The 23268-nt window shown below is 46.2% G+C and overlaps 1 protein-coding gene across 5 annotated transcripts in view; it reads right to left on the reverse strand.

The window, feature by feature from the left end:
• MORC2 (MORC family CW-type zinc finger 2) overlaps positions 1-23268 on the reverse strand; it is a 403660-nt gene that overhangs the window by 229561 nt on the left and 150831 nt on the right. For all 5 annotated transcript variants that reach the window (XM_085634756.1, XM_085634754.1, XM_085634755.1 and 2 more), the window contains 2 exons: positions 15226-15308; positions 13903-13988 (listed from right to left, as the gene is read on the reverse strand). In XM_085634756.1, the coding sequence (XP_085490882.1) occupies positions 13903-13988; positions 15226-15308 (169 nt within the window). The remainder of the gene's footprint in view (positions 1-13902; positions 13989-15225; positions 15309-23268) is intronic.

The following is a 23268-nucleotide window of genomic DNA, read 5'->3' on the forward strand; positions in this document are numbered from 1 at the left end:
TTGCTTGGTTTGCACATCTACACAATAGTGTTTAGTGAAAGTGTGCGGTGTTGACCATGTAGCTGCTTTGCAGATATCATCTAGTGGGATATTCCCTAGAAAAGCCATGGAAGCCCCTATCTTCCGTGTAGAATGGGCTATAGGGGGAACGGAAAGCGTTCGTTTTGCTTTGTGGTAGCAAATCTGGATGCATTTTACAATCCACCTAGCTATCCCTGATTTTGAGATGGGGTTGGCCTTGTGTGGTGGAGAGAAAGAGACAAACAGTTGTTTGGTCTTTCTGAAAGGTTGTGTTCTTTGGCTATAGTAAAGTAAGGCTCGTTTGACATCTAGCGTGTGCAGAGCCCTTTCTGCAACGGTCTGAGGTTGCGAGAAAAATATTGGTAATTCTACAGATTGGTTTAGGTGAAAAGGGGAAATGACTTTAGGTAGGAATTTTGGGTTGGTACGGAGAACAACCTTGTTCTGGTGCATTTGAAGAAAAGGTTCTTGTATGGTAAGTGCTTGTATCTCACTGAACCTTCTAAGGTAAGCGATGGCTACCAGAAAAGCTGTTTTCCATGTGAGGAATTGCAGTTCGCATTTATGCAAAGGTTCGAAGGGAGGCCCCATTAGCCTCGTGAGCACGATATTTAAGTTCCACACAGGTGAGGGTGGTACTCTGGTGGGAATTATTCTTCTGAGGCCTTCCATGAAGGCTTTAATGGCAGGTGCTCTGAAAAGTGATAGGTGCTGCCTGTTTTGTAAGTAAGCTGCAATTGCTGCGAGGTGTAGCCGAATGGATGTATGGGCTAGGTTACACCTTTGTAGGTGGAGTAAGTAGCATATGATGTGTTGTATAGACACGTCTAGAGGATTGATTGTGTTGTTATGGCAATAAACAACAAATCTTTTCCACTTGGCAGCGTAGCAGGCTCTGGTGGTAGGGCGTCTAGCTTCTTTGATGACGTTTATACAGTCAGGTACCCAAATTCTAGGATTTCAGGAGCCAGATCGCAAGGTTGAGCTGCGCTGGATCTGGGTGCCTGATCTCTCCATGGTTCTGGGTTAGGAGGCATGGTGAGAGGTGTAGCTTTTGGTGTGGTACTACGGAGAGTTCCAGCAGCGTGGTGTACCACGGTTGTCTGGCCCACGTTGGAGCTACTAGGATCAGTGTGAGGGAGTGCTGTTTTAGCTTTCGTACCACTTATGGAATGAGTGGGAGAGGCGGAGAAGCGTACACAAATTTGCCTGACCAGTCCATCCATATCGCATTTCCTTTGGACAATGCGATATGGATGGACTGGTCTGATGGACTGGTGGTTGAAAGGATTTCAGGGCTAGAAAGATAGCTAGTAACTCCAGATGGTTGATATGGAGTAACTTTTGTTGCGGCGTCCATGTGCCCTGCACTGTGAGGTGTAATAGATGAGCTCCCTAGCCGGAGAGCGATGCGTCCGTTGTTAGTATTATTTGGGGAACCGGGTCCAGGAACGGTCGACCTTTGGAAAGGTTTGTGGTGTTCCACCACTGCAGAGAGCGATGGGTGCGACCGTCTACCAACACCAGATCTGTCAGTTGCCCCTGGGCCTGGTTCCATTGGCGCGCTAAGCACTCTTGGAGTGGACGCATCTGGAGTCTTGCGTGAGGAACTATGAAAATGCAAGAGGCCATCATCCCTATCAGTTGCATAAACACTCGTGCTGGAAGGGAGTGTTGAAGTACGCATTTTTGTTGTAAAGCCTGAATGCTTGCAATCCTGGCCGGATTGGGGTAGGCTATTGCTTTTGAGGTGTCTATGGTGGCACCGAGGTATTGTTTTATGTGGGATGGTGTTAGCTGGGACTTTTGGTGGTTCACCGTGAAGCCTAGGTGGTGAAGTAGTTGGATTGTGGTGGCAGTGTGGTGTACACATTGGTTGTATGAAGTGGCTTTTATCAGCCAATCGTCCAAGTATGGGAAGACATGAATGTGCTGTCTTCTGAGGTGTGCCGCCACCACTGCTAGGCACTTGGTGAATACCGGTGGTGCTGTTGTGACTCCGAACGGGAGCACTTTGAATTGGTAGTGTTGTCCGTCCACTACAAATCTGAGGTACTTTTTGTGAGCATGATGTACTGGAATGTGGAAGTATGCGTCTTTCAAGTCCAGTGTGGTGAGAAAGTCGTTCTGAGAGAGGAGCGGAAGTACCTGCTGAAGCGTTACCATGTGAAAATGGTCTGAGTGTATGTATGTGTTTAGGGGCCGAAGATCTAGAATAGGTCATAGAGTCTCGTCCCTCTTTGGTATTTGAAAATATAGGGAGGAAACCCCCAAATTTTGTTGATTGAGAGGAACGTGTTCTATTGCGTGTTTTTGTAGGAGGGAGATTACCTCCTGATTTAGCAATGTGGAATGTTCTTGTGACATTGGGCGTTGCCTGGGTGGAATGTTTGGGGGGGTAGATGTTAATTCCAGGCAGTATCCTGACAAATTTATTTGGGTCACCCATTTGTCTGAGGTGATGGTCTCTCAGAAATGAAGGAAATTTGTGAGTCTGCCCCTGACTGGAGTGGAATGGTCTGGGGGGAGCGGGGGGGAAGTCATTGGGTAGTAGGTGTGGCAGAACGGGCGTTGTTTGTTTTGCCTCTGCCCTTGTTGTTGTTACCCCTGTAGCCGCCTCTTTGGTAACTTTTTGTAAAGGTGGTCTGAGTAGGGGACTTGTATGATGTGGACGCTGTATCTGAGGAGTAGCCTCTGGATGCACTCCGATAGGATGAGCGGCGAAAGGAGCGTCTGGGTGGGTGAGACTGTAAGGCCCCCATGGATTTTGCTGTATCGGTGTCCTTTTTCATCTTTTCTAAGGCCTCATCCACCTTTGGCCCGAACAGATGATCCTGGTCAAAGGGATGGTTAAGGATAGAGGCTTGTACTTCTGGTTTAAACCCAGACACTCTTAACCAAGCATGATGACGGAGAAGGACGCTGGTGTTAATGGCCCTGGAGGCTGTGTCTGCTGCGTCTAGGGCACAACGTATAGAGGTGTTTGTGATTGTTTTACCCTCTTGAATCAACTCGTTGGCTTTACTTTTATATTTTTCAGGGAGATGTTGCATTATGCTCTCTAATTCGTCATAATGAGCCCTGTCATATCTGGCCAGCAGTGCCCGAGTGTTTGCTATACGCCATATGTTGGCGTCCTGGGATGCTGTGCGTTTGCCTGAAGCATCTAGTAATTTTGATTCCTTGTCAGGTGGTGGTGCATCACCTGACGCTTGTGAGTTTGCCCTTTTACGTGCCGTAGAGACCACTAAGGAATCTAGTGGCGCAGGTCCTCTGATGTAAGAGGGATCTGAGGGAGCAGGTTTATACTTCTTCTCGATATGTGGGTTAAGGACCCTGGCTCTCACTGGGTCTTTAAAAACTTCTGCCGCATGCTTTACCACCCATTTGAGCATGGGCAGTATGGAGGTGGACCTCTGTGTAGTATCGAATGTGTCTAGGAGGAAATCTTCCTCCAGAGGGTCATTATGCATGTCCATCCCATGATAATGTGCTGCTCTTTGCAGAAGATGATTGAACCCTAGTGAATCTTCAGGTGGAGATGGTCTAGAGGGGTAAATATCGTCTTGTGGGACGTTGGGAATATCTGGTATATGGTAATCGTCCCATGGGTCTGGAGATCCTGTAGGGGTGGGGTCTTGTGGCACATCCCCTGTATCATAATATGGGTTCCTATGATCATCATCGTCTGGAGATGGAGTAGGAGAACGATGAGGTGGGGGTGGAGGGGGTGGAGGTGGGGAAGGAGGAGGAGGAGGAGGAGGAGGAGGAGGAGGAGGAGGAGGAGGAGGGGAAGGTATTCTGAATGGAGAGGTAGCAGAGTCCTTCCTCTTTGGAGGCTGAGGCGGAGCAGGCTTCTCCAAATGTCTCTTTTTAGTAGAGAGCGTCAAATGATCCTTGGTAAGAGTCTTTTGCAAGGGATCCGGTGTAAATAACTCTGGTGAGGTAATTTGGTCCGTCGGCGTCGAAGGCGTCGGGCCGTTGATTTTTTTGGTTTTTCCGTGCCGGTTTGTTTAGAACCCGGCTTGGGACCCTCCGCTCTCTTGGTCGGCGCCGAGATGTGCTTCGGCTTGGAAGTGTCGGTGGCCTTGTGTGGTTTGGTCGGCACCGAAAGTGGCGTCGGTGCCGTAGAGCTGGGTTTCGACACCGAGGGCTTCGGTGCAGAGCTTGGCGTCGAGGTGGAGGCCATCTTCTTTTTCGGTGCCGAAGTGGGTTTCTCGGCACCACTGGCAGGCTGGCTCAAGCCCGAGCCGCCGGAAGGCTTACTTGGCTTCTTCACCGGGCCCGAAGGTGGGGTGTGTGAAGCAGTGTCTCTGGTCTTGCCTAGGCCCGGAGGCGAAGGCGTGACCGAAGCCTTTTTGGGTGTCGGCGCAGGTGTGGGAGGGGGTAGATTGGTACTCACGACCCTCTGCGCCGGGGTGATGTCCTCCACATCTGACTCGTCGGCCTCAGAAGCGCTGACGAGGTCCTCTTCAGTACGATGATGTTCCAGGTCGTCGATGTCGTCTCCGAAGATGTCGACTGGAATGGACGTCGAGGAGTGTGCCATGTTCCTTCTGGCTCTTCAGTCCCAAATAGTCTTTTTGGATCGGAAAAACTTACAGGCCGGACAGTCTCGAGCCTCGTGTTCCGGGGAGAGGCAAAGGTTGCATACCTCATGAAGATCGGTGTGGGGAAATTTGGACCCACATTGAGGGCACTTTTTGAATTGAGTTCTTTCCATGAGCCGGGACCGGAGCCTGGGTAGGCCCGAAGGCCGCCGTTGACGACTGGAACCGAAGGTTTGTGTCGATGAGAAAGCGCATTGATTGAAGAGATCGTGAATGAAACAATACAGCGATTAGGGTGAGGATTGCGCGTCGATCGTCGAACTGGAAGCTGTTCGGAACCGGAGCGCGAAGATTACATCCGAGCCCGATGGCGGAAAAAAACAATCTGAGGATGGAGCCGAAGCCCATGCGCAATACGATCCAAAGGTGGAGTCACCGACCTCGTGACTTCCAAAGACTTTCCGAGAGGAAAAACAAACTGCAAACATCCGGACCCAACACCAGATGGTGATCTATGCAAAAGTGTGTAATCTGCAGCTCATATGCCTCGAACATATGGTTATTTTATTTTAGAACCAACAATAGGTATCAAAATATACTTTCTCAGAATGAGATGCTTTAGTTAAATACTTTGCAATAGGCAATTGACTGTTGAATGTAATAGTTACAGTTTGTTGCAATAGGCAATACAATTTCAAACACAATAATACATTGAGCTCAATGGGAATTTCAAGTTAAATGCAATTGATTACTTTTAGGATTACTTTTCTAACTCCAGCACTGGATCCTAGATTCAGTCCTGGGACAGTTCCTAGAAACAGGTGAGTAAATACAATTTAGTTACTGTTGTGATTTTTAAGCAATATTTTGGTATTTTAAAAGTGGACACTTTTCTACTGAAATCAACAATGTTATCCTATGGAAGGAAATTCAAGGTGCAGATAAAGTATTTCCTCGTTACTTTTGGAATCCAGTGCTGGGCTCCTAGGCTCAGTACTGGGACACATATCCAAAACAGATAAGTAATTACGCTTTCACAGCTGGAACGATTTTTAAAGAATATTTGTAGTTTCCACTCGGACGGCTGGGTGCAGGGTGCTTTTGAGCCGTCGGGCGCTCAATGGATTGCATTGGAAAAGCTCAAGAACGAACAAATGCTGCAAGCTCGGGGATGAAGATTCTTCAGGTGCGACCACCACTTCGAGAGGTAAGTTGGGCAGTTGGAGGATAGGTAGGTACCTAGGAGTTGGGCAGAGGGGGCCGCAGGGGTGCCTTTTGATGTTAGGAAATCTTACCCTCTGTTGATCGCGGTTGGGGGGGTACCTGGTTCTGAGGCTGCAGGAGTCGTCAGGAGCGTCGAGGTGGGTCCTTGGGTGCCGGATTCGGGGTCACAGTCGCCGGGGGACGTCCTATGGGTCTTTGTCCACTCCAGCACAGGCCAGGCTTGGCGGGTGCAGAGTGTGCAGGGTTCGTGGTTCCTGCTGATGCCAGGGGTCAGTTACTTGCTTTGAGCAGTGCCACTACTCGTGAGAGTCCCAGATGCTCAGAGTCACAAGGTAGCCAGGTCCTCCGGGGTTTGTGAGGTTGCTGGCCACGGGAGATGCTGGGATTTAGCAGGAGCAGGTTCGAGGGTCGACAGGCCGGTAGGGCTGGGGCCAAAGCAGTTGGTGTCTTCCTCTGGTTAGCAGCTGCACGGCAGGTCTTCTTTCTTGCTCTTCTTTGCTGTTTCGGAATCTGGAATCTAAGGAAGGAAGGTTCAGAGTGCCCCTAAATACTAAATTTAGGGGTGTTACAGGTAGGTAAAGGGCAGGGACCACTGGGTCCCTGACCTGGGGTGGGTACACCCACTATCCTGCCACTCTCCTGTGGGAGGGGGGCAGTGGCCTAGTCCTGATTGGGCAGGGCTCCCCATCTTCAAGATGGCGAGAGCCCAGAGATGTGCTTCACCTCGCCAACCCCACCTGAGGGGTGGGGTTGGCAGAGGCTAGCACACCCCCTGTCCTTCCTTGGGGTTTCAAGGCCAGTCTGCCCGCCAGAGTGGGGGTTTAGAACCGGTAGGGGCCGGTTGCTGAGTACAGCAAGTGGCCTGGAGAAGCCCACAAAGGCGGCATGCCATTGAAGCTTCCCCTGCCCATCCTGGGGGAGGAGACCTAGCACCTCGTCCAGGATGTGTATTGTTGCAGGCCCAGGAGAGCGGATGGCTCTCTACCCAGGGGTCCAGCAACATGTCTGCTGTGTGGCATCCTAGGCAGCCCCTCAGACCAGACGTGGATTGTAGGTTAGGTTCAGGGGGCATCTCGAAGATGCCCTCTGTCGTGCATTGTACATTAAATCCTGCACTGGCATCAGTGCGGGTTTAATGTGCTGAGAAGTTTGATACCAAACTTCTCAGTCTTCAGTGAAGCCATCATGGGGCTGAGGAGTTTGTGTTGTCGATCTCCCAGCATCATATACTCTTAAATGGCAGCACTGCACTTACAGTGCCCAGGAATGGACCTGGGTACTGTAGGGGCACAGGGCTCATGCTCCTGTACCCACACCACTGGCATAGGGTACCCAGCTAGAGTGGTGGCTGATGTATGCCAGGGCAGTGCATTTTGTGGGCAGGGCACAAAGGGATGTGTGCCATGTCGACTTTCTGTTTTGTTCTATACCCACTCAGCCTGCAAGGGCAGTGTGTTTGTGTCAGGATACAGGGCCTCTAAGGGTGGCACAATAAGTGCTGCAGCCCTTAGGGGCCTTCCGTGGTCACAAGGCCCTGGGTACCTAGTGTACCATTTACCAGGGGCTGACATGTGGCCTGGGTCTGCCAATTTGGATTGTAGGTTTCAGCACAGTTCTTGGGGAAGGAACATAGGCCCTGGACACTTGATTGGCAGGAGCCCAGGGCACACTCAGTCAAAGTACATTCAGCAAAAAGTGGGGGCATACCATACAAGAAAGGTGGCCCTTTCTCACACCTGCTGATTACCCTCCTTGGGCAGGCGAGCTTCAAAGAAACTGCTGCCTTTGGAATGCAAATCTGGCTCCCCTCACAGAAGAGGAAGCTATACCGCTTGCCCAGAGACCCCTTGGCACCGGGTGTAGGAAGCGGTCTCTGTGTATTACAGAGGCTAAAGTAGATAATACCTTACTCTCTATTGTTTGTAGTGTGGGCGAGCAGTAAGGCTTTATCAGAGGCCAGTGTAAGCATTTACTGTACACACTCAGGTAAGGAATGATTTCACACACTCAAAGTCGGAACTCTGACCAACTGTTTTATATAAAAATATTTCTTTATTGCATTTTATTTTTAGAACCAAGCAAGACTTGATGCAGGTAAGTAAAAATAATACTTTTCTGTTAATACAGTGGAATGCAGTTGAATGTAGATACAGGTAGGTCAAATGTTCAGAAATAGTTTGAATAACTTTTCAGTTACTTTTCAATTACTTTTTAAATTACTTCTCAGATTACTTTTTCTACTCAGTGTGATATGCCTAGATATCACATCGGGACATTTCCTGGATAAAGGGTGAAGTGAAAGTGAGTTTTTTTTATTGTTCAGTTAATAAAAACTCACTACTAAACACCTTTATACAATTTCCCTACATTTCATACACAACCAATCCTGAACCCTTATTTAAAAACCACATAATCAAAATACAATTTGTCATTAAAAATGCTAAAATCTCTTCATTGACCACTGTTAGTCAGTTTCCTCTCTGCTATTTCTATAAACTTCAAATGTCTGCCAGTAAGTTGTAAATATTCTCCCTGCAAGCAGGCTATAACTGCTTGTCGACGTGTTTGTATCAATTGACTATTAAAGTCATGCCTCAGCAGTCTATGTTCAACTCTTAGAGCTGGGCAGCTACAAATGATATGGAAGATGTCCTCTCTCTTATAATTACAGAGGCGGCACGTCCTTTCACTACTCCGCTTTTACCAAGATGGAGTGTCTCCACAAAATTGGCTGCTGCCAAATCGGAGTCTCAAACTTCAGCTTAGCCCTTAGGCCATTCAAATCCCCTAGATAACTCTGAGGTTTTAACATACCATAAGATGCAGTCACTGTCCACGCATGGGATCTCTTTGCAAATACTGCTCTATCCAATAGGATAAAAGGTGAGTTAAACAGTTTTTTAGCAAAACACAGTTTCTTAGGTTTCCATACAAAACACCATCAACACTTGGAAGTTTTTCAGAGGAAAACAGTCAACTCAATCCTATGGAGAAAAATTGGGTTATAATTTTGCTGGTAAGTAAACCGTCTTGAAGGCTTAGTATCTGGCGTTAGAACAAGGGTTACCCCGGGGTCAAGGATGCATTCAAAAAGCCCCATCAGCGGCACTACGGCAGCCGGGTGCAGAGTGCTAAGGCCCAATATTTTTCAGTGGGGGGTAGGGAACCTCCGGTTGGCTCACGAGCAGGCCACAAGGTTGAGGGAGCAAAGCTCCTGGTGTTAGGCTCAGGGCAAAGGGGATCCGATTTAGCAAAAAAGGTGCACCCACAGAGGCGGCTGGGTGTAGGGTGCTGATTTGGCGTCGGTTGCCCTGTTGTTTTCAAAGGGAGTTGCCGGTTTTGGCTGTAGGCTCGGTCCAGGAAGCCTTCCGGGAGGAACCAACAGCTGGGCAGGTAAGTTGGAGGTCTCGGGGACATAGGTGCACCTCAGGTCCTATTCTCCAGGGCACAGGTCGGCCGGATGCAGGGTTGCTTTTTGAGGTCGGATTTTCACCTTAGCCGGGTGCAGAGTGCTAAGGCCCAATATTTTTCAGTGGGGGGTAGGGAACCTCCGGTTGGCTCACGAGCAGGCCACAAGGTTGAGGGAGCAAAGCTCCTGGTGTTAGGCTCAGGGCAAAGGGGATCCGATTTAGCACACAAGGTGCACCCACAGAGGCGGCTGGGTGTAGGGTGCTGATTTGGCGTCGGTTGCCCTGTTGTTTTCAAAGGGAGTTGCCGGTTTTGGCTGTAGGCTCGGTCCAGGAAGTCTTCCGGACGGAACCAACAGCTGGGCAGGTAAGTTGGAGGTCTCGGGGACATAGGTGCACCTCAGGTCCTATTCTCCAGGGCACAGGTCGGCCGGATGCAGGGTTGCCTTTTGAGGTCGGATTTTCACCTTACCGGGCCACTCGTGGTTGGAGGGGTCTCCGTGCAGAGGCTGCAGGGGACGTTGGAATGTCCTGGAAGGGTCAACCCACAGTGGACTCGGACTCTAGAGCGCTGGGGGGCCTCGCTGGGACTGGTGGGCCACACAGACTCGGGCGTTAGGTGCAGTGGTGGTTCCAGGTGTCGGATTTCTTTGTCCTCAGCAGGCTCAGAGTCTTTCTCTGGTGATTCGTTTGGACAGAGCTGCATTTCACAGGAGATCCGGTCTTTGTTGAAGGAAGTCAGTCCTCCCAGGGGTTCTGGAAGTTGCTGGCTGCAGGACAGGGCAAGTTTTGTCGCAGGATCTCTGGAAACTGCAGACAGGTCGGTAGGGCTAGGGCCAAGTCAGTTCCTCTCTGCAGTCCCCTCTGCTGGATGTCTTCTTTCGTCCTTCTTCGTGGTTGCGGGTAGCTCCCTTGTTGGTTAAGGGCTGCCCCCTAAATACTGTATATAGGGGCATTTTAGGGGTCTCGAGGTCTGTAGCCAATGGGCTTCTGAATTTAGAGTGACTACACCCTTTGTGTGCTCACCCCACGCGGGGTGAGCACACCATCTCGAACACTGATTGGAGATGGCCTGCCATCTGCAAGATGGTGGGCACTGGAGCGTGGGCTTCACCTCGTCTCCCCTACCTGACGGGTGGGGTTGGTAGTGGTGGGCACACCTTCTGGGCTGTTCTAATTTTTTTACTCGTGACCTCCTGCCGAAAAGGGGGCGAGACAGGAAGGGCCAGCACCTGATAGCAGGAGAGGCTGGGGGGTCACGTTAGAAAGGTGGCAAAGCCTTTGAGGATCCCCTGCCATAGATGTCTCTTTCTGACCTGGGGGAGGAGTGACCAACTCCACCCAGGAAAGGCTTTGTTTCTGGCCCCAGGGGTCAAGAAACATGTCTAGTGGTGGCAGCTGGTGTTTACCAGTCAGGGAACCGACCAGGGGCTGGTCGTTTTTCAGGGGGCATCTCTAAGATGCCCTCTGGGTGCATGGTATGATAAATCCCACAGTGGCATCAGTGTGGGTTTATTATGCTGAGAAGTTTGCTACCAAACTTCCTAGAATTCAGTAAAGCCATTATGGTGCTGTGGAGTTCGTAATGACAAATGCCCAGACCATATACTCTTTATGGCTTTACTGCACTTACAATGTCTAACAATGGACATAGACACTGTAGGGGTACAGTGCCTATGAAACTGTACCCTCGCCAGTGGTATAGTGCACCCAGCAAGAGGGGTGTCTTACCTATACCATAGGCAGTGGGTATGTGTGCCATGTCGACTCTTCACTTTTCTCTGCACCAAAACACGCAGCCTGAAATGGCAGTGTGTGTGAGAAAAGGTACAGGGCCTCTAAGGGTGGCACAACAAGTGCTGCAGCCCTTAGAGGCCTTCCCTGGTCACAGTGCCCTTGGTACCCATGGTACCTTTTGCAAGCGACTTACATGAGGCCAGAGAGGTGCCTATTGGGGGTACAAAGGTACAGTTTTGGGAAAGAACACAGGCCCTGGGAACTTGATTGGCAGGGACCCAGGGCACATCAAGTCAAAGGGCATCAGAAATCTGGCAAAAAGTGGGGGGTTTACTTCAACAGGTGAGAGGTAGGGCCAACGGGCACCCTACCTGGTGTGTCTATACCATCAATTATGCCACCTTCCTGTGGGAGGGGGCACAGTCCTAGCCCTGATTGGAGGAGTCCCCCCATCTTCAAGATGGCGGGGACTGAAAGGTGTGACTGAAAGGTGTACTTCACCTCGCCTTCTTCACCTTAGGGGAGGAGCTGCCAGACACACCTCCTATTCTTCCTAGGCTTTCCCACCCAAAGTGAGGGTGAAAACCGGGGGCTGTCATACGCTGCTAGCAGCAGAGGCTGGGGTCAGCAGACCCTTGAAGCTTCCCTCTCAAGCACTGTGCCCATCCTGGGGGAGGACATGTGGCACCTCTGCCAGGGATGTGCACTGTTTCTGGCCCCACTGAGTCTTTGGGCACATCAGAGCTGGTAGGTTTTCAGAAGGTACCTTGGAGGTGCCCTCTGAATACATGTTCAAATAAATCCCACACTGGAATCAGTGTGGGTTTATTGAGAGGAGCAGTTTGGTACTAAACACTCCTGGGTTCAGAGAAGCCATCATGGTGCTGGGGAACTCCACTTTCTAGCCGATGTACTCTCTATAGCTTCCCTGGCACAATATCTAAGAATAAACTTAAATATTGTAGAGGCATATCTACTCATGCAGATGTGTGCACACCTGTCATATAGTGCACACGGCCTTAGGGCTGTAAGGCCTGCTAGAGGAATGTATGATTTACCTATACCGGAGGCAGTGTTAGTTGGCATAGCACACAGGCACTGGGTCATGTCGACTGTCGTTTTGTTTGCACCAGGGTATGCACGCAGCAGTTGCAGTCCGCATGGCCAAGGTGAGGGATTCCAAGGGGACCATCTTCAGTACCAATGCCCTAGGTAACCAGGTACCATTTATGAGGGACTTAAAGGGGGCCTGAAGGGACAAATGTGGGGCAGTTTTAGGGAAAACACTGGTACTGCAGCATTCAGTCTTCACTTTAATTTGTCACACTAGTTGTTGGCAAAATAGGTGCTGCAGTCCACAGTTGATAGTTAACTTTTCATGCCTTGGGTCTTTTTCGGCACCATACATTATGGCCTTATTGAAAAGTTAAAAACGCGAACCAGGGATTAGCCAATTCCTCCATGCTTTAGGGGTCAGAGCACATACACGCGGGACTGAATAGCAGAGCTCCATGTACATAGTACAAAAACCAGCAATAAAATGGAGTCTAGGAAAAAAACAAAATATAGGGGGTGACCATGGAGAAAAGGTGGATTTTCTATAGCTGTTTTAGGCAGTTACATGAATACTGTACTTGAACTATTTTTTTACATATTTTTCCGGCATTGCTTTTGCAAAATAAAAGATTATGCTTTGATGAATCGAGGTCCTCGTGCTTTGTGTGTAGATTAAAAACATGATTGAAAATCTTTAACTGGCTACCAAAATCACAACTCTATAGGAAGGCTTCACCAGCAAGAGAAGTGTAACATGGGAAAACTACTTCTTTGAGTATGATCTACATGCTGCACTATTGGACTATTCGGCATATAACACAGGGGAATGATTCAATTTAGGGGTTCAGAGGCCGGAATCAGTATAATGTCATTATAAAAAGCAGAATACCTCTGACACCATTGATCACAATATTTCTTGTGCCACACTAGTCCTTTTTATTGACTCTGGGCTTCAATTATTATTTTTTTTTTTCAAATCTTATTTTCAATTAAAAAGCGTAACGCAGATTCGTATGGAAGAAGCCTAAGAAGATTAACGCCATACAAAGAGCTCGAAGTTTGGTCACCCGACATTCAGAAGCCGCACAATTTACCAACCAATAAAATATAAGAGGTGCCAATATTGAGCAATTTCCTTCTACATAACATTTGATCTAGCAGGAAGCCACTGCATATTCACGCAGCAATACAAAACGGCAAAAGATGTCCTATCTGAACTACGTTCAGCCCTGATGAAGACCTTAACACAAACAGAGTGCTCGGTCCCACCACTAAAAGGTCGAAACGCGTTGGCTCTAACCACGCAGCGGTTCAGACTAAATTAGGAAAACGATACGGCGATCTTCTTTTCCGACTTGTTGAATAATAGTGGATTTGTTTTTCCGCATTAGTTTTGTGAATAGTTTCTGACCCTGCATTAGGACCACATAAACAGACAGCTTCGAGGACTAAGAGAAATAAGGTCCCAGCTTAACTTGTACATAAACCAGTAGGACAAGAAAAGGAACATGTACTTTAGTTTGTGAATCAAACACCAAAAAAACACAGTATAAAATTAATCGAGAATGTGTTTTTCTAGTGTGTGATGTAATGTAACTCTATGTTCACAGCATCTTGAGTTAATTTTTGTAGAACATGTTTTGAGTCTGTCTAATTAGTAACATAATGTGAATAGGTCTCATAAATGTTCTATGTGTTTTGAAATATTGAGGAGAGGTGAAAATCTATTTGGTGAAGGGATTCTCATTTGAAAATAAGATTTGAAAAAAAGAAAAATTAAAGATTGAAGCCCAGAGTCAATAAAAAGGACTAGTGTGGCAAAAGAAATATTGTGATCAATGGTGTCAGAGGTATTCTGCTTTTTATAATGGCACTATTGGATTATTGCACTGCCAATCGACATTTACCTCTGCTTTGCTTCTTTCAAGCATTTCTTCATTTCTGCCTCCCTGCGAAACATAATTGCAGTGTTTTGCACCTGACGCAAAGTTGCCTAGAACAAGAAAGAAAACAGTTTAAACAAACGTCTATGCAACAAGCAGCAATTGAATCTTGTCAATTTAGTTGGGATCTGATTTGACAACATTTTATCACTAGCTACAAGCAAACATGAATATCCTAATTTCACCCATGCCCACTAAATTAAGTGACAAGTTTGAGTGACAAATGACAAAAGCCCTAACAAGGGGGCAGTGCTGCTGAAGAGGACTGTGTGATGACACTGATTTTGCAGTATGTCTGATGCTCAGTGATAAACTCCTGGTGGAAATTTTATCAGTGTAGTATATTTTCAGGCCTGGGTATGATGTCACAGTGAGAGGTGTTTTCCCTAGTGCAACAGTAACAATTAAGCTTGGTTTAAATATGGTTTGTGTGAGTGTTCCCAGTGGGGACGTTGACCGGAAAAGTGTTCCTAAACCACGGTCCTTGGACCACAAAGCTTTCAAGTACTTTTAAGTTACAGCCTGTTCTGGAGATGAGCTACAGGCTTTGCCCTGACCCTGGGTGTGCTTTATCTGTATTGATATCTTGGGCACACTGGTGCCTGATGCTGAATGTGATGCATGACTCCAGGTTTTGAATAGTATGGGTTTTGGGTCTAAGCCTCAGGAATGGGTGCGCTGATTGTGCCTGTTTTGTTTATCCTAAGAGTAGATGTGCGTGCCCCTGGGCATTATGTCCTAAGGTGGGTATATCTGGAGCTGCTTGTGATCCAAGCATAAGGCTGGGTGTGTTTCATTGTGTGTCTGATGTAGGACTTAAGGTTGGGTGTGACAGATCATGCTGTGATGTATGCTCTATGGCTGGTGCGAGGGACGCTGGCTTTGATGTATTCCTAGGATTAGGTCGATAGAAGTCTGGGTGTGGAGAAAGCCCTAGGTTTGGATGCGTCTCACTGCATGTGTGATGTATACCCAAACGTTGAGTGTGTCTGACCTAATGTGTGATGTATTACCTAAGGTTGGGTAAAACTGGACCCAACTGTGGTGTAATCCTAATGGCTAGGTGTGCATTATTACAAATGTCATCTTTGCCTCAAGATTGAGAGTGACTGACACGGAGTATAATGGACGTGCCATAGCCTCGGTTTACTAGATAACCAAAAGCTGGGTTCATATTACCCAGGGTCTGATGCGTACCCTAGAGGTTCCTTTAATCTATGCCCTAAGGTTATGTGAATCTAGTCCCCTGAATGATAAAACTGTGGAATAGGCTTTGCAGATAGTCACCCTAGACTCTCTTGAAAGGTCTCCACTGAGTCTTAGTTCCAGTGCTCGAGCTTTGCTCTCCGCTTCTTTTGCCTTCTCCTCCGCTGGTTCAAGAAAGATAGAACAACAATCAGAGAGGTTAGATCTTTGCTTTTTCTACGTAAACCAAGCTGTCCTCTACAAACAAATAAATATGGGCAATTGTCTCCAATGGCTAACTACAGAATTACAAATTCAAACCCCCACGAGCTACGCCAATATGAAGTTACTGCTTATGAACCTGGTTGTCCATTACCCAACCACAATTAAGTCTCGTCATATTGCATGCATAGTTAGATCTCTTCATAGGAATTAAGAGAGACCCCTGAAGTCCAACCCTCTACAAACTCAATCTTAATGAGCTGAAAAGCTCCGGTTCAACATTCCTGGCTTTTGCCAATCCTAAATTATGCCCCACTAGAAGTAAATTCTAAACCAAAAAAAATGTGAAAGGCCGGTGGGGGTGTGGGCATGCACATACAATGTCGAGCCCATGACATCAAACAGACAGACTCAACAACTGCAGGAAAGCAGACAGCTACTTTTTCACAACTTTCCACGCCAGAAATTGTATCCTGTTCGTTATGTATTTATCGGTTTCCATTAGCATGTGACCATAAATGGATCTTTGAGTTGTTCACGTAGTAAACCTGACACTTTACATATGCAGTCTAGATTATTTTTTGGGCTTCCTTGCTACTTTTAGTAGTATTGTGCTACATGATATCACTATGCTATCCCACTTTATGCTACACCACTCCAGTATATTCTCCTCCACTCTATATAACTGCACTCTTCGCTCCATGCCACTATACTATATTCTACTCCACTATCCAAAATTGTACTCAACTCTATGCCAGTACACTGTATTACACAACACTCTACAATAGTTTACACTTTAAAACACAGCACTCTACTGTATGAGAAGCCATTCCAATTTACAACAGTTCCTCAACTCCTATCTACACTACTTTAATGTATGCAACCCCACTCTACGCTAATCCACTGTACCATACTCCACTTCAGTGTACATCACTCCACTTTACGCTATTCCACTCTATGCCACTCTACTCTTCTTCACTCCACTATACGGTAATGCACTGTACATTATTCCATTTATGCTATTCCACTTTATGGAAATTCACTCTACGCCAGAATACTGTACGTCACTCTACACCGCTTCACTGTATGACATTATCCTCCACTCTAGCTTCTACTCTATAAAGGTCTACCACACTTCTATTCCACTCTATCCTCATACACCTCTACAACATTCCATTTCACTCTATTGCAGTACACTCCACTGTCCAACTCTATACTCTATACCCATAAACTCTAATGTACAAAAATCTATTCAACTATATGACACTTTTCTATATGACAGCACTCCACTTTACTGACCCCACTCCAAATTAGAACAGTTTATTACCTGCGCTATGCCAGTACACTCCACGCCACTCTACTTTATGACACCCCAATTCACTCTAGTGTATTTTACTCCCACGCTACCTACCACCACTCCACTTAACTCTACACCACTGTATGAGACTTTACCTCACTCTACACTATTATACAACTATCCACTCTTCACAGCTCCACTGTTTCATATACTACTGTACTCTGTTCAACTCCACTCTACAACACTCTACTACATTGTACTCCACTCTCCGACACTTTACTCCTGTCTATACCCCTTCACTTCACAATACAACACTGTACTATACTGTATGCCACTCTACGATACTCTAGTACACTATACGCAACTCTTCCAGAGTACTTCACTCTACTACACTGTACTATAGTCCGCTCCAATGTCCAAAAGCCTACTCCACTGTATGCAACTTCACTCTACAAAACTGTGCTACACTCTCAGGCCTGGAAAAATCTACTTGCCCACTTGCAATTGTGAGTCAAACTTTGTCAGGTCGAGCTTTTTTTTTTAGCACTTACTAGTCCCGTCTGGTGAGTGAACTTAAACTGGAAAGAAACAGGTGTTCTGTTCATTCAGAAAGTGAATGAGCAATAAAGATGCCATTAAATCTTGTTTTTATCTGGACAAATGTGCTGTCTGTTCAAGTTAAGAGGTCAAATGGTAGTCTGACTTTTTACTAATTGCTGCTTGGAAAATTGAGAATATTTTTCTCTTACTATATTTAGAGGTTTTTGTCAAGTGAGCTGTTTGTAGATGTCCGTTTTTTTTTTCTAACACTAACATTTAGTATTAAATCGTTTTATAGACGGCACAGAATGCAGAACACAATGTGAAGGTGCCTACAACTCAGTGGGCCGGCCAAGCAAAGTCCGTGTAAGCAAGGTAAGACGCCAACGTGAAATTCAAGAAGTTATACACAGCAATCCGGCTACAACCCAACAGGGCCGTCCGCGTCTGAAGGAATGGAGCAAGCAAAATCCAGTAGTGAAGGCGATAGATCAAACAGTTGTAAAACAAGGCGAGTCCGGGCTGCGGGTTGATCCCTTATGGGCTGCAGGCACAGTGGAGTAGGCCGCGTGCAAACAGTAAGCAAAACCAAAACACAGATAAACTATATAAATTTTTTTTTGTTTTTTAAAAAACAACCCTTCCAATGCCCTCCCCCTTCCCCCACCCAGTCTCCTCAGTGAGCTAACAAAAAGGAAAGGAAAATTGTCGGAGCTTGGTCCTGAGTATTGTTCCAGGCCGAGCACCGCAGGAACTGGCAAGGGGCGTGTGTCTTGTGTTCTCAGGGGAGGGCAGATATGCTCTCAGGGATCAGGTAGAGTATACTGAGGTATTGTGGGCAGGACAATTCTCGGAATTCTGTGGTGAGAATAGATAGAAAGGGAGCCCGAGTCTTGGCATAGGCCGCACTCTTCCTCGCTGCAGTCATAGAAAGCTTTTCTATAGCCAGAAGATTCCAAACTTGGTGCACCCAGTGTACATGTTCCGGGACCCGGTCCGATTTCCACGTTGCCAGTATGACCCTTAAAGCAGAGTTCAACGAAAGCGCCATTTGTCGAGTTTCGGCCAGTGCGAGGTTGGAAGATTGGAGGTTTCTTTTGGGTATGTGAAAGTTAAATCTGTCGTTGAGGTATTTAGGTCTGTTGCTGTGTAGAATTTGTAGGCGTGAGTGAGGATTTTGAACGGGACTCTTTTCTCCACGGGGAGCCAGTGGAGACTTCGTAGGTGTTCATGTCGGGGGATGCCGAGGACGAATCTGGCGGCAGTGTTCTGTATTGGCTGGAGTTTGCAGAGTAGGGACTTGTTGATGCCGGCATAGAGTGTGTTTCCATAGTCCAGTCTGCTGGTGATGAGTGCGTGGGTGACTGTCTTCCATGACTCAGGGGGATCCACTTGAAGGTCTTGCGGAGGATGTTGAAGCAGCTGGAGGTGACGGCGAGTGATGAGTCGAGTAAGACGCCAAGGTTCTTGGCGTGGTCTGAGGGGGTAGGTGGGCTTTCGAGGGCGGTCGGCCACTAGGTGCTGTCCCATACACCACACTCCATTTCATAACACTCCACTGTACAGCACTCCGCTCTACTATTCGGCACGCCACTACACTGTACAACATGCCACTCCATGATACGAAACACCACTCCACTGTATTACACTTAACTCCACAGTATGCTTAGTCACTCCACTCTACGATACTTCACTCTATTCCACTCTACAATAATTCCTACAACACTAGACTCTACGATACTCTCCTTCACTGTAGTGTACTGCACTTCACAACACTCCAATCAATGAAAATCCACACTGCAATTTCACACACATTTTTATTAAAATATAAAAACCATTGACAGACAATGAAAAAAACAAAGGTTAAGGAAAATTTATAGCTTGAAAAACCTTGTGTATTCTTCTGGTACAAACCCAACTTAAAATACACAAACATTAAAAAATTGTAAAGTTATAATTATTTTCCATGCACGGTTTAAAACCTTGCATATTACCTCACTTATAGCATGTGAAATCATAGTATTTAAAACAACATTTCTAACTTCTCAAATGACATTATTTGTCACAACACAGTGGACCGTAGAGTGGTGGGTTATAGTTAATGTTGTCTGGTTAGCAAGCGGAAAAGATTGTGAAACGAGGTCCTTTACTTATAATAATTTGAATGTGGTGGGTAAATTGTAAATGAAAGTTAAAACTATAACTTTTGAATTTTTAAAGTTTTTGTAGTTTAAACTTGGTTTGCATAGGGAAAGTAAGTTTTCCTAACTATAATTAAACTTTAACCTGTTTTTTTTTTTAAATGGAATATTACCCACACACGTATGAAGTAAGCATGTACCTGACAGAAGTGCCCATTAGGTTGGAATTTAAGATGACAATTGAAAATATGGAATATGCTACTTACCAGTATGCATCTGTTCTTGGCATGTAGAGCTGCAGATCTATACACTGTGCATAGATCGCCATCTGGTGTTGGGCCCGGATGTTTGCAGTTTGTTTTTCTTCTTGGACAGTGTTTGGAAGTCACGAGTTCGGTGACTCCTCCTTCGGTCCGTACTGCGCATGGGCTTCGGCTACATCCTCAGATTGTTTTTCGCCAGCAGGGAAAAGATGGAGCGTAGTGATAATAGTAAAGAAACCCATGTGTGTTGTATCTAAATAAGATAGACTGGAACGGATACAGGTAGCCGGGGAGGCGGGTGGGGGTGGGCGTGTATAGATCTGCAGCTCTACATGCCAAGAACAGATGCATACTGTGAGAAAGTGCCCTCTTTCTTGCATGGTATGCCCCCACTTTTTGCTAAATTGCTGAATGTACTTTTACTGAGTGTAATTCCAGGCTTGGATCCTAGATCCAGTCCTGGGTCAGTCCTCAGAATCAGCTGCTGAAAGTCGACTTTGGTACTGTAGTGATTTTTAACTAATATTTAGCTATTTCAAAAGTGAGCACTTAGAAAATATTTCAGAGCAAACAATCAATGATTCCCTATGGAAGGAAATATAGGTTACAGGTACAGTAGGTTATCGTTACTTTTGTAATCCAGTACTGGGTGGCTAGACTCAGTACTGGGACATTTATCCAAAACAGGTAAGTAATTACGTTTTCAGATGTTATACGATTTTTGAGGAATATTTAGAAATTGCAGAAATCAACACTTGGAAGAAATTTCATAGAAAAGCAGTCAAAGTGCTCACTTTTGAAATAGCTAAATATTAGTTAAAAATCACTACAGTACCAAAGTCGACTTTCAACAGCTGATTCTGAGAACTGACCCAGGACTGGATCTAGGATCCAAGCCTGGAATTACAAAAGAAATCTACAAAGTAATCTGTTGCATATAATTTGAATTTAGCATTGAGCTCAATGTATTCTGTTTAGAAATAGAGTTGCCTTCTGCAACTATTTGTAACTGTTTACTAAAAAGTCTATTGCATATACAAAAGTATTTTTATGAAACATCTCCTGTCGAGAAAGTATATTTTAATTCCAAGTGTTGGTTCTAAAATAAAACAAGCATATATTTTTTTTATACAAACCATTGGCCTAGAGTTCAGTTATTGAGTGTGTGGAACTATTTGCTGACTGAGTGTGTACAACAAATGCTTTACACGTCCTCCGATACTGCCTTACTACTCGACCAGGCTACCACTTTGGAGAGTAAGGTTATATCTAACTTTAACCTCTGTTAAACCCTTGGGGTCTGTGGACTCTGTACACCCTGTACCTATTAAGGAACAGTATATACAGAGCCACTTTCTCACACATACTGGTAAGTAGCATATTCAGTTCGAGGCATATGAGCTGCAGATTATACACTGTGCATAGATTATATAGCAGTACCCAACCCTAGCGGCGACCATCCGTTGCAGTGGTTTGAAACAGTGTCTTTAATACAGCCTGGCCCACACTAGCTTGTTGTTTGGTGTGCACATCTACACAGTAATGTTTTGTGAAGGTGTGCGGTGTTGACCATGTGGCTGCTTTGCAGATGTCATCTAAGGGTATGTTACCTAGAAACGCCATAGAAGCCCCTATCTTTCTTGTAGAGTGGGCTTTAGGTGGAACAGATAATGTTCTTTTTGCTTTGTGATAGCAAATTTGTATGCATTTTACAATCCTCCTAGCTATCCCTGATTTTGAGATGGGGTTGCCTTTATGTGATGAAGAGAACGAGACAAACAGCTGTTTAGTCTTTCTAAAAGATTGCGTTCTTTGTATATAGTAAAGTAAAGCCCTTTTAACATCAAGTGTATGTAGAGCCCTTTCTGCAACAGATTGAGGTTGCGAGAAAAAAAACGGTAATTCCACCGATTGATTGAGATGGAAGGGGGAAATGACCTTGGGCAGAAATTTAGGATTTGTGCGAAGTATCACCTTATTGTGATGTATCTGTAGAAAAGGTTCTTGTGTAGTGAACGCTTGTATTTCACTAACCCTTCTAAGGGAAGTGATAGCTACGAGAAAAGCTGTTTTCCAAGTAAGGAACTGAAGCTCACATTTATGCATTGGTTCGAAAGGCGGTCCCATCAGCCTTGTAAGAACTACGTTTAGATTCCACACAGGTGAGGGTGGTGCTCTGGGTGGAATTACTCTTTTAAGGCCTTCCATGAAAGCTTTAATAGCAGGCACTCTGAAAAGTGATAAATGCTGTCTGTTTTGCAGGTAAGCAGCAATTGCTGCTAGGTGTAAACGGATGGATGTGTATGCCAGGTTACACCTTTGTAGATGAGCAGGTAACATATGATGTGCTGTATGGATATATCTAAAGGGTTGATTGTATTGTTACGGCAGTAAATAACAAATCTTTTCCACTTTGCGGCATGGCATGCTCGAGTGGTAGGACGTCTGGCTTCCCTGATAATGTTCATGCAATCAGGGGGAAGGTTAAGGTATCCAAATTCTAAGATTTCAGGAGCCAGATCGCAAGGTTGAGCTGAGCTGGGTCCGGGTGCCTGATCTCTCCATGGTTCTGGGTTAGGAGGCATGGGGACAGGTGTAATTTTTGGTGTGGTACCACTGAGAGCTGTAGTAGTGTGGTGTACCATGGCTGCCTGGCCCATGTTGGAGCTACTAGAATGAGTGTGAGGGAGTGCTGTTGTAGCTTCCTTACCACTAATGGAATTAGCGGGAGAAGCGGAAAGGCATATACAAATTGCCTGACCAGTTCATCCATATCGCATACTGCTTTGGCTGAGATTTGTTTCTGAAATGATTTCAGGGCTAGAAAGATCGCCAATAACTCCAGATGGTTTATGTGGAGTAACTTTTGTTGTGGCGTCCATATACCTTGCACTGTGAGGTGTAATAGATGCGCTCCCCAACCGGAGAGCGATGCGTCCGTTGTTAGAATTACCTGAGGAACCGGGTCCAGGAACGGTCGCCCTTTGGAAAGATTTGTGGTGTTCCACCACTGCAGAGAGCGATGGGTGCGACCGTCCACCAACACCAGATCCGTCAGTTGCCCCTGGGCCTGGTTCCACTGGCGTGCTAGGCACTCTTGGAGTGGACGCATGAGGAGTCTTGCATGAGGCACTATGAAAATGCAAGATGCCATCATCCCTATTAGCTTCATAAACACTCTTGCTGGGAGAGAGTGCCGAGGAATGAATCTTTGACGCAAGGCTTGTATGCTTGCGATTCTGGCTGGATTGGGATAGGCTATAGCTTTTGAGGTGTCTATAGTGGCACCGAGGTATTGCTTTGTGTGAGACTGTATCAGCTGGGACTTTTGGTGGTTCACCGTGAAACCTAGCTGGTGAAGTAGTTGGATGGTAGTGTTTGTATGTTGCACACACTGGTTGTAGGACGTGGCTTTTATTAGCCAGTCGTCCAAGTAAGGGAAGACGTGAATGTGTTGTCTTCCGAGGTGTGCCGCCACTACTGCTAGGCATTTGGTGAACACTCTTGGTGCGGTTGTGACCCCGAAGGGGAGAACCTTGAACTGATAATGTTGGCCGTCCACTACAAATCTGAGGTACTTTCTGTGAGAAGGGTGTATTGGAATATGAAAGTATGCGTCTTTCAAGTCCAGTGTGGTGAGAAGATCGTTCTGGCAGAAGAGTGGGAGAACTTGTTGGAGAGT

Source organism: Triturus cristatus, chromosome 11, assembly GCF_964204655.1.
Source record: "Triturus cristatus chromosome 11, aTriCri1.1, whole genome shotgun sequence".
Taxonomy (NCBI): Eukaryota; Metazoa; Chordata; class Amphibia; order Caudata; family Salamandridae; genus Triturus; species Triturus cristatus.